This window comes from Penaeus chinensis, chromosome 35 (genome assembly GCF_019202785.1).
Source record: "Penaeus chinensis breed Huanghai No. 1 chromosome 35, ASM1920278v2, whole genome shotgun sequence".
Taxonomy (NCBI): Eukaryota; Metazoa; Arthropoda; class Malacostraca; order Decapoda; family Penaeidae; genus Penaeus; species Penaeus chinensis.
This window is the reverse complement of record NC_061853.1, coordinates 32,441,526-32,454,025: the sequence shown is the minus strand read 5'-3', so window position 1 is coordinate 32,454,025 and position 12,500 is coordinate 32,441,526. Positions and strand designations below refer to the sequence as shown.

General features: G+C 37.3%; 1 protein-coding gene across 1 annotated transcript in view; it reads left to right on the top strand.

Annotated features, from left to right (window-relative positions):
* LOC125044364 (ras and EF-hand domain-containing protein homolog) overlaps positions 1–4,913 on the top strand; it is a 13,019-nt gene extending 8,106 nt beyond the window's left edge. The window contains exons 2-5 of the mRNA XM_047640994.1: positions 1,084–1,291; positions 1,913–2,094; positions 2,429–2,572; positions 2,876–4,913. Coding sequence (XP_047496950.1) covers positions 1,084–1,291; positions 1,913–2,094; positions 2,429–2,572; positions 2,876–2,986 — 645 coding nt within the window. The 3' untranslated portion in view covers positions 2,987–4,913. The remainder of the gene's footprint in view (positions 1–1,083; positions 1,292–1,912; positions 2,095–2,428; positions 2,573–2,875) is intronic.
* The last annotated feature ends 7,587 nt before the right edge of the window (positions 4,914–12,500 follow it).

The following is a 12,500-nucleotide window of genomic DNA, read 5'->3' as shown; positions in this document are numbered from 1 at the left end:
CATGCATACATGCATACATGCATACATGCATACATGCATACATGCATACATGCATACATGCATACATGCATACATGCATACATGCATACATGCATACATACATACATACATACATGCATACATGCATACATGCATACATACATACATACATTACATACATACATACATACATACATGCATACATGCATACATGCATACATACATACATGCATACATGCATACATACATACATGCATACATGCATACATACATACATTACATACATACATACATGCATACATGCATACATACATACATACATACTTACATACATACATACTTACATACATACATACTACATACATACATACATTACATACATACATACATAATACATACATACATAATACATACATACATAATACATACATACATACTTACATACATACATACTACATACATACATACATATCTAGTATATTTCAGGTAGTACTATAGCATGTTCAACGTTGTATATATTATAAGCTATTTTAAGAGTATATGTATATGTAAGCTCCCAAGTTTTCAGTGTAAAATAGGTAAAACTCATAAAATTGTTTATCAGATTATTTCAGTTGATTCTTCTAGTACAATTATTCAGGCAACTGATTAGATAGATAATTTAATCCAGATCAAGACTTTGATATAAGCTAGTTATTTTGCCATCCTATCCTAATTGATATACACTATTAATCTAGTAATTTTACAATCCCGACCTATCAAGAAAACGACGAACATAAAATCAATTGTTTTCACTATCCCAACTTACCAGGCAAATGAATCCAATCGATTCAAATTCCCAAACCAATCGGAGACATAATTAACCAGTTATTTAATTAAACCAATGTTCTTGCAGTCCAGGAAGATAAATAAACAATCAAGGAATTTAGTCCACTCTTCTTACGACCAGATTTACCCAACTTACCAAACATTTAACCAATCTTTAACAAATCTCGTTCTCTCTTTTCAATACCCCGACCTACCAGACAGACCGGTAACCACTGATTACATCAAAACCCCAATCCCTTTACTAATCTGAACTCTCTCCTTTCCTCAACTTACCAGGCAGGTGCAAGCACAGACAAGCGCGAGCACCTGTACAAGATCCTGGTGATTGGCGAACTGGGAACCGGGAAAACGTCCATAATCAAGCGCTATGTCCACCAGTTCTTCAGTCAGCATTACCGGGCCACCATCGGTGTCGACTTCGCTCTCAAAGTCCTTAACTGGGATAGCAATACAGTCATCCGTCTGCAGCTCTGGGATATTGCAGGTGAGAGGGGGGAAGGTGGGGTAGGGGTGTGTGGGAAAGGGGGGAGTGGGGGAGTGTTTGTGTTTGTATGTATGAGTGATTAGATGGAAGAGGAGAGGGGGGGGGAGGGATGTATTAATGAATGGAGTACTGGACTGGGTAGATGGGTAAGGGAATAAGTGAACGAATTAATGAGTGAATGTGTGTGTGTACGAATGAGAGAGAGAGAGAGAGAGAGAGAGAGAGAGAGAGAGAGAGAGAGAGAGAGAGAGAGAGAGAGAGAGAGAGAGAGAGAGAGAGAGAGAGGTGGGGAGGGAGAGAGATAAGCGTGGTATATTTAATATGTGCAAAAAGCGGACCATAGAAAATGAATAACTTTGTCAGACAATGTATTGTGTTTTTCCAAATTATAACAGTATTTATAACTGTCATACGAATTTTCCTCGTTATTTAAGGCAACAATATTTTTTTCCTCTATGTCCTACAACCACAGCGATTTTCCTCTGCACCTCAATACCACAAAATACGAAAATTCCTTTAATACCTGAAGACCACAAAGCAAATTTTCCTCATTTTACGACCCAGAATACATACCCATCCTCAATGATTTAGAGACTTAGAGCAAACTCCTTTTCACTCCAGGCCAAGAGCGCTTTGGAAACATGACTCGGGTGTACTACAAGGAGGCCGTGGGAGCCTTCGTTGTTTTCGATGTGACTCGAGCCCAGACTTTCGACGCCGTGACCAAGTGGAAGACGGATCTGGACACGAAAGTCACCCTCGCGGACGGCTCTCCCATCCCTGCCGTTCTGCTTGCTAATAAGGTACGTGGGCCGATGGGCAGGTTTTATTTTGTTTCTGCTGTTGAAAATACTTGTTCTGTAGATTTTGTTGGTTCATGATTTTCTCTTTTTTTCCGTTTCTATTACTTCAACTACGACTGCTAGTATTACCATCTTCTGCTACTTCAACTACTGCTACTACTATTACCAACGCTATCACCACTTGTAATACTATTACTAATAAAGCTTCTGCTATTTCTACAATTAAAATTTCCTGATATCGTTAATTTATATAATTACCTATATATTCATGTGTATTAGTTTATATATATATTCACATATTACTTCCTATATTTAATGATAAATTAATTTACAGTGTGACCAGCCCAAGGAAGGGGTCGTAAACAATCCTGCCCGAATGGACGACTACTGCCGAGAGCGAGGCTTCAGTGGATGGTTCGAGACTTCTGCCAAAGAGAACATTAACATCGACGAAGCATCACGATTTCTTGTTAACAAGGTATTTTTAACTAAGGTTTTGTTAATGTTTTATGGAGCTGGATGGGCGTTCTGGAAATTTGGCTCGAAGTAGATTCGATGAAGGATAGATATTAATGATTTGTGATTTCTCATGAAAAGGGACATTTTATGATTAGATCCGTAGGTTGTCACTAATACACGTACACATTTTCATTGTTGAATAATACTCTTTGAGATTTTGTATAGGAAACATAACGTATCTAAAAAACGCATAATAAGATGTTTATTTGCTTTAAATTCACACATTCTTCAACGAAAAATCTGACCTCTCCAACGCCTCCAGATTCTAAGCAACGAAAAGCAGGGAATGATGATGACTGAATCCCTGGACACCGACAAGTTCTCCATCGACGGGAAGGTCAACCCAGCCGAGAAAGCCGGTTGCCGATGCTAGAGGAAACCAGAAGCTGAATTCCCACCCACGCTTAGAAGTACTGCGGTGTCCTTTATAGAATGATTACGCTACTGTGTACATTTCCATTCGCTGAGATGTTTCTGCCCCCAGAGCAGGTAGTGAGAAGAGACGAGGTGTGTGTTGTTTATGGTGAATAGGATACATTGAGGTTGCAGGAATATCTCACTTATTCATATAGTGAGATAGAGGGGTGGGGAGTGATCACGTTATGGCACTTGCATTATGATGTGATATCCTTTTTTGTCTTCTTAATTTTTGAATAGGAAGCGATAGGATTATCTGGACTATTGGTAATACTCAATGAAAATAGGAGAAAATGTTAAGAATAGGCAACTTGGGCATTAATGTGTGTTTTGGCAGAGATTTGGATTGGAGACTTTCATTTCTTTTGTTTTTTATCTGTTTACGAAAAAAAAAAAAAATGTTTGAGTGGTTCTGTTGCACAAGATAAGTTGTTTTATCTTTACTTTACATATTCAAGGAGAATATTATGCAATTCCAGACTTACTGAAGATGCATTCCGTTGTGTTCCCAGGTGATTTACTTGATTTCAGTTTCTTCAACTTCTTATTTTTTCTCAAAAATCAACTGCCAGTTGTTGAACTTGTACATAATAAGATGATAATCATTTTGTATTAGACCATCATTGTCTCTCTTTTTGGTTTGCTTTCAAAAGTCAGATTATAACTTCTTTTTCAAAAGCTTTAAGTTCTGTTTTTGGGATTTCTTATTACTGAGTTGCAGAACAAAGACAATAGTATATTTGGACAGACTACATTTAAGAGATCAATTTGTATAGATTGTAAAAAGTGATTTTAGATTTTTGTTTTACTTAACTGAGTGCTGTAAGAGGTTTATAAAAAACAAAAACAAAAGAAACTTGAACCTAAATCAGGGTTTAGAGAGAAATGGAGTGTCTCGCTGTTGTGCCATAGATTGAAGTAGAGTTAGGTACTCTTTCCATCCATTTTTTTATACATAGAACATCACAACAGGAGCTTATGCTGTGTATCTCTTGCTTTCTCATTTGAAAAGATGAGAGTGTGAGGTGGAACTTTATATTGGGCAGTAGACTTCTGTTCATATCAATATAGTGCTTTCTGGACCAATTCCTGTGATACATTAATACTGTAAAGACTTTGCAGTGGTTCTTTTTATGAATATGTTGAATTAAGAAAGGTGACATTTTACTTTCTTTTCTTTTCTTATATAGACGTGTTCATATAAATAATGCCAATTGCACTTGAATATATTAAAACTGTTTGACTAGATCTGTATGGGAGGATAGTTTATGTAGAAAGAGAAGACGCATTGTTTTTTGTTATATCTTGTGGTGCTTTGTGACCATGGATGATTATTTTCTTTGTGTAATTTCTTTCTTTTTTGGCTTTGATATAAGAGAAAGACCACATTAAGAAATGTATGGACATGAAAACATTAGCATTGTTAGAAAATGATGAACCATCAAGGGGATATTTGTTTTAAAACAAGTGTTTTTGAAAAAAAATAATTTTGGGAATTTTAAAGACCATAAGTTTTTATATTCACCTATAAACTGAGATGTATCATGAGTGCATTGACATTACTTTTGGTCTTCCACTGAATACAGCAAACAGATTGAATGTACAAGAAATTCTTCATTATAATGATAATGGTATGTACAGTATATATGTTACAAAATAGATGTAGCCAAAAATGATGTCCACCGTTAAAGAAATCCATTGCTCACCCAATCACGTTTTATGTACAGTATCTCACATTATCTATTTTCATGTTACTGTATTTAGTTTTGCAAATAAATTAAGGCCCGTCCTGATGTATAGAAATACAAGCATGTAGTAAATGAATAGCTGGTCCATGTATTATAAGAGAACTCCCAAATTATATATATATATATATATATATATATACATATATATATTATATATATTATATATATGTGTATGTATATGTATATGTATATGTAAGTGTATGTGTATATATATATATATGTATGTATCTATATGTATATATATGTATGTATAAATATATATATATATATATAAATATATATATAAATATATATATATATGTATGTATAAATATATATATATATATTATATATATATATATGTATGTATGTATGTTTATGAGCAGTTTATAGGGAGAATTGTGTTCAACTGTTGATATGTTAGGAAGAACATTTATTTATTTAGGTGAAATGTGAATTGCTACTTTTTGGTCATATCAAATTTTGTAGTTAGATGTCTAAGAGAATTTAAAAAAAAAACATGGTCAAAATTATCATAAGAATTGCTTATTCTTTTGTATTTTGGTTGGTTCTTTACAAAAAAGAGACCTCTGTTTCAACAGGATGCCATATATTTTTCTTATTGATTTAGGATGCATTATATATTTATTTAGTCATAAAAGCAAACACTTTTACTCAGATGGTAGGAGAAGTTATGAATCACAGTCTACTTGTTATATTTTGTTATTATCTCCATACATTAACAATGAAGAATGTTAGAATATGTGTTCAGTATTGTATGGAGTGTAAACTACAGAAACAACTAATCAGGAAGAAATAAGGAGTTAATTACACTACACTACACTGCATTAATGATCAATGCATATTCCCGTATGGAGTGCAAAATTTGTAATTGAATTAGAAGAATGAGCAAAATGAAAACCAGTTGTAAGCCTAAGATGTGCTAATTCTTGTTACCTGAGGCTTTTATGTACAAAAGTTGTTGAAGGATTTGATACTGTCATCACTTGTTTAAACTATTGATATTTGGGGAGATTCCATTATCTATGTGTGTTATATCACCTGTTATAGACATTTAAGGTATTTTGTGTGTAACTTTGCTGCAGAATCAGTAATAAAGAATGCTTCTTATACATAATTTTTTTTCTCTTTTTGTTATGATTGTTTAGACATTTTTAATGAGTACAGGTAAATGTTTAAATTTACGAGTATAAAGGTATCAAAAAGTGGTGCATAGAACTGTCCTGAGATGCTTAAATGTTTGAAGAAAGTGGCATCGTATTTTTAGTATTTTGCTATTTACTTATACTTGAAAGTATTTTGTAAAACCTCTCTGATAATCTGATGCTAACTAATCTCTTCTCTCTCTCTCTCTTTCTGTCTGTCTGTCTGTCTCTCGCTCTTTCTCTCTCTTATTTATATTTTCATACATCAGAAAGATACTGAGAGTCAGAGCTTAACATATACTGCAAATAGTTTTCAAAGCATATTTTATGTACTTCAATACCTATGCTTTGAACATTACTTGTAGGCTTAGTTTTTCAAAAAGAAAGTTATTAGGATTGCACCCAATTCTAAAAGATAAGATACAATCTGAATTAAATCCAGGAAGTACTTTTCACAGAGTCACAAAATTTGTTATGATATATCCACACCACTTAACTTAAATTTTATCCTTTGTTAATTCCATATTTTTATTTTTCTATACAATTAATCTGGAACAGATAACAAAGTTAATGTATGAACAGTGCATTAATTCATACATGTAGAATTCGAAAAATGTATCCAGTATATTTATCAATATAACATTTATTGTTCATGGTTGACCTGGGATATTCTGTTCTTGTTTCCACAGAGGCTGTACTTACTCTCACACTCAAGGTATTTCGTCTGGGCCAGCGTCCCTCTACTATGTTCCTGAAAATACAATTGCAGATTAAGGAACTATAAACATGAGATATATTAGACACGTCCAGGACTGTGAACTGTGTGTGTGTATCTGTCTATCGATCTATGCATACTTATATATATGCACACATTATATGTAATAGAATATATATTTTTTCCCTTTATATGCACACTATGAAATATCTCTCTGTCTCTTTTTCTCTATTTTTGTGTATGTACGTATGAGGAGTTTATATATGTCTTGTATGTGCACCTGTTACTTTGAGTGTGCGCGTGTCTCGCACTTGTAAGTATATACGCAAGTTTGTATATGCGCATAACGGTAGGAGAAAAATATGATATGAAGCAGACAGTAATACTAAAAAGTAAATATACTAACAATAACAACGATAGTAGTAAAACCTACGCCATGAAAGCGGTACCTGATGCGCTTTCCTTCGTTAGTGATAATGAAACTGAAAGCCAGTTCTTCCCAGGCATAGGAAAACGCCACTTGCCAGAGCGCCGCACCCGAGCATCACGAATGTCGTGAAGATCTGGGAACAAATGAAATGTGTAGAATATAAACAGCTAAAAGTTATTTAGCGGAAAAAACACACACACACGCACACACATACACACGTATATATTCTAAAGACATTGCTGAACCACCTCAAATAGCACCTACCTGCTTGAGGCCCAAGGCATTCACAGGCTGGTCTGGGCACGAGTAGTAAGAATCGGGGTACCAGTCGTGTAACACCTTTTGCTGCAGGCCCGACTCGCGGAGTCTGCTGATGCTGAAAGTATGTGGTTTGTGTTATAAGTTAGGACTTTTATATTGGTGTGTGTGTGTGGTTATTTATTTTATTATTGTGTGCACTGTTACACTTATTCTATTTTGTTTCCTTAAGGCATGATTATTATAGAAACGTAGCTTTCATATTGAGAAATAACGAGGGTAAATTTCATATAACTTGCGAAAATAACACAGAAAACTCACGTTTACAGCAATATCCAATAAACATACCATCCTTCAACCAATTCACACGCAGTGCATGGACGCCATTGTGTTTGAGAAGATTTGCTGGTGTCTTTCTATATGTATATCCTCCTGGCGTATGTCAAAACACTATTCTTTTGCGTATAACTTTTGTTTTTGCCATTGATCCTACTCAACAGTATTCTTAGCAACGTTATGAATGAGTCTTCCTTCCACAAATGTGGATGGGGGTGGGGGTGGGGGGTATTTGGAATGGAGAAGGGCGGTAACTTATATCACGTTCAAGAATGGGTCTTCAAATATATATAAGCTATAAATAGCTGCACCTACATCCCATTTCAGCAGATAGAAGTGTATATGAATTATACATTAGTCCATAATAATGGTCTGGCAAATGGTATCAGAATTTATAAGGACCAGTTTTTCGACACGCGTCCTTTAACAAATTAATACAATTTTCTGCTTCACTGAAATCCTGATGGGTTAATCGCACCCTCGATGGATGTGAGTCGATCCGCTTTACTTAGAAAAAGTGCACGGACTTAATAAAAACTGGTCGTTTCATAAAACTGAGCAGAGCAAACACGCCAAGTCAGTATTAGCCTCGTGATAACCATAGCCCTACAAAAACACCGAATTTCATATGGGTCTTTGGACATCAAAGATAAGATCTTAAGCTGCTGTAATCTCGGTCCGTTTGAAATCGAAGAGAAAGAAAGCCAAGCAATTTCCACAAAAAAATAGGAGAAAGGAACAGACAAAGCACCCCGCATCTCAAAACCACAATTGATCGAAGAACTGGACGTAGGGCGACCCTTTGGGCCAGCCGATTTAAAATTATCTGCCGCGTCAACAGCTAAGGTCATTAGTGGCGAACACCTTGTTAGACTGAAATATTAAAATATTTTAAATGTTAAAAATCTATCAATAAATGTTATAAATTACAATAAATATTATATTAAAAATCAAAGCATAAACATTATGCTATAAATGTATAAAATTATTGCATAAACATTATGCTTTATATGTATACAATTATTGCATAAACATTATGCTCTAAATGTATAAAATTATTACATAAACATAATGCATAATTAAATTTTATTGAGAATATTAGTTTCCCTAAGGAAACAAACATAACCTATGTCACAATCCTACCCCAATACATTTTTTCAGTGTATATGGGGGAGACAAGCACCTTCGTCTTTGGTCTGAGAATGTTGCACATCTTTCCACTACATGTGCGACCGTTAATGCTGGTCATCTAACTGCCAAGGTCATCTCTAATCTCTCGCAGTTTGTTCCTTCCATTTATCACGAAGACAACTCCTGATGCTGGCCTTCAAGTCAGTGTGTGGGAGAGGAAAACGAGCATCACAGGGCTAAATGGCAGCTACCTTGGCCTTCTGATCAGCTCGTTCATTCCCACTGATACCAACATGTGCTGGCACCCAACACAGAGTTATTTTTTTACGTACTGACATCAGTGCAAGTCAATCTTGAACCTTCCTCGCCACTGGATGTGATGAGTTTAAGCTCTTGATTGCTTGCAAGGCACTACGAGAGTCACAATATATTACAACGGAATGGTTTGTAAGATCTCTAGTCATCTTGACTGCTGCAAGGATGGTATGTAACTCTGCAGTGAAAATCGAGGCTGATCGAGAAAGACTGCCAAATGCAGTCTTCTTTCTGCTCACTGCTGCAAAGCCCACACCATTTTCAGATTTCGAACCATCTGTATATATTGGATATTATCATTGGTACTTAGAAGTGTGTTGAAGAAATCTCTCTCTGATTTCTGCTACGCATCTCTTCCTTTTCCCAATTCCGACCAAATCCAAATCCAGCTCGACTTGACTGGTCCAGGGGGGGAATTGGGGAGTTCCAACAGCCAGAACTTTAGTGAGATTTAAATTAAGATCTTCCACAAGATTCCTCATTCTTCTACCATACGATCGGCTATAGGTGTGAAAGAACCCGCAAAATACTAAGTGCTTTTGTAGCTTTCACATTTAACTGTTTAATGTGAGGCACCCATGTAAGCCTGGAGTCAAAAATTAGACCCAAGTACTTTACCTCTTGGATAAAATGCAGTGGGTTTCCTCCTAAATAGAGGGAAGGATGGAACTTTCCTCGTTTGTGGAAATGCATAGCCATGGTCTTGCTTGGAGAAAACTTGAATCCATGGTATGTTGCCCATTGCCCATTGTGTCCTTGCACATCCTGTAAGCTTCCTCCTGAGCAGTACAGTGTAAAGTCATCCAAATACAGACTACAGGAGACAGCACTTGGAACGAGCTTTACAATGTCATTAATAACAATGGCAAATAGGGTCACACTTAAGACACTCCCTTGTGGGACCCCTTCTAGCTGATCTTCCAGATTAGAGAAACTGTTTCCCACCCTCACTCTATACTTCCTGTCAGAAAGAAAGCTTTGTATGAAGGTAGGTAATGCTCCTCTTAAACCAATATCATACAGCTTCATGAGTATACCATGATTCCAAGTGGTATCATAAGCCTTTCAAGGTCAAAGAAAACTGCAAACATGTGACGTCGCTGTGTGAAAGAATTCTATATAGCAGTTTTCATCCTCACAAGTGCATCTGTGGTCGATCTAAATTTTCTAAACCCATATAGATATGGGGTTAGCACGTTTTCCTTTTCTAACAGCCATGTCAACCTGAAATTTACCATTTTACTCCACCAGCTTGCATATGCAACTGGTGAGATAAATTGGTCTGTAATTCCCTGGTATGGATGCATCCTTGCCAGGTTTAGGGACAGGAATGACTATAGCCTCTTTCCATGTGGATAGCACTGTTCCCTCCCTATAGGTCCTACTGAATAGGTCCAATAGGATTTTTTGGGAACTCTCCGATAAGTGAGATATCATTTGGTATGGAATATCGTCACTTCCTTACGACAGAACTGCAAAGCAGATTCCATCTCCTTGCGCAAAAATAGCAAGTTGTATGGAAGTTCTGCTGCAGTGCTGCTGAAGAATGATATTGGGTATCGTTCCTGTTTAGCCCGATTAGTGGGGAATCAGGCAGTGTAAGATACTCCAGAGGAGATCTCTGCCATGGATTTTGTTAGCTCATTTGCAACATCTCCCGAGAGTAGAAATAGATGAGGCAACTGCCCAAGTAGATCTTCCAAATCATCTATGTTGGGATTATGTGGAGGGAGGTAGATGGATGCAAGGTCGTGTCAAACCTATTCTCACAGCCTTCACCTGCAGTGTCGTCTGCAGGTGGATGGCCTGGAAGGGAATATCCTGACGTACCATCACTGCTACTCCTCCATGAGGTCCATTATCAAAAGTTTCATAATGGGCTTGAACTTGGAATCCTTTCAGGGAAATTGGACGATTTTCCCTGGTCATAACCTCTTGTAGGCATACACAAACTGGATTACATGAAGCTATCAGATGTTGCAGTTCTTTCCATTTTGAATAAATTCCCTGACAATTCCATTGGATTAGGGTATCCAGTTCTTCAGGTTGACAAACTGCAACATAAGGTTGTTTGGCAGCACCTGTGGTTAAGGCCCGCCCCACACCTTTAGGCTGTCCCTTTCCAGGATCTTGGGAATACCTTTTGATGGGTTGTTTACCTGCGGAACTAGTTTCCACAGGCTTTCTTTGGGGAAAGGACGGACCTGAGCCTTTGGTTCAGGACCAGCAAGGCCCCTGTGGATGTGGTGGCCTTAGAGCCCTGCCTTTTGAACAGGCTCAGGATTCCTCTGCCTGTGCAAAGGGCGGGCCTGAGCCTTTACTTCAGGGGCATTCTGCCTAACATCAGAGGCCCCTGTGGATGTGGTGGCAGCTGGAGCTGTCACAGTTGAGGCCTCTGGAGCCTTAACTGATGGCTCCAAAGACCTTACTTTGGGAGGAGGAGTTTCCTCAATAGACTCCTCACTCCTACTCCGTTTCTGGTGGAACAACTCACCAGAGGCAGTTTCAGCATTTGAGGACTGATGTTTAACGGTAGTGGCAGAGTGTGTGGTGTTAGAAGTATTGGAGGCTAAGGGATGGCAGGAAGGAGGATGGGCTAGAACTGACGCAAACAGCACACGGGCACGTAGCTTTTCTTCTGCAAAACTAACTTTCCCCTTGCTCCTTATTACCAATACTTCTTTTTCAAACTTGTACCATTTACATTGCTTAGAAGAAGCTTCATGATCTTCTTTGCAGTGGTAACAGCATATTGGACTTGGACAGTTGTCATCTCCTTGATGACCTGTTGCACCACACTTCACACACACTCTTGATTGTCCATTTTCCTTAAAATGGTAAGTGTTGGCTCTATGCCCATAACCCTGGCAGTGGAAGCACCGCATAAGGTTGGGCACATATGGCTTTACCTTGAGGTGATACCATGCCAACTTAACCGATTCAGGAAGGATTAATGATTCAAAAGTTAGAAAAAGAGCTGGTGTCGACTGTTCCAAACCATCAACTTTCTTCTTTAAACGTTTTACTGCCACTGCATTATTTTTTTTATTTTTTCTAACAGTTTCTCCTCAGAATACCTCATCAGGTCTTGGGAAAAGACAATTCCCTTGCACTGATTGAGGGTTTTGTGGGGATAACATGAGACTTGAGCCCCAGGAATGTCGCATATTGTATGCAAAGCAGTGTGTCCAGAGTATTCCAAAAAATGAATTCCAAGTGTGAAATGCTAAATAAAACAGACTAAATAAGACTTTTTCTCGGCCTCCCATACCCTGCTGAGTAATAATAATAACAACAGTACCATTGATAATGATAATAATGGAAATAATGATGATAATAATTGTAAGAGTGGCGCTCGTCACCGCAGCCTCCCGCAACCCGTAACGGCGGGC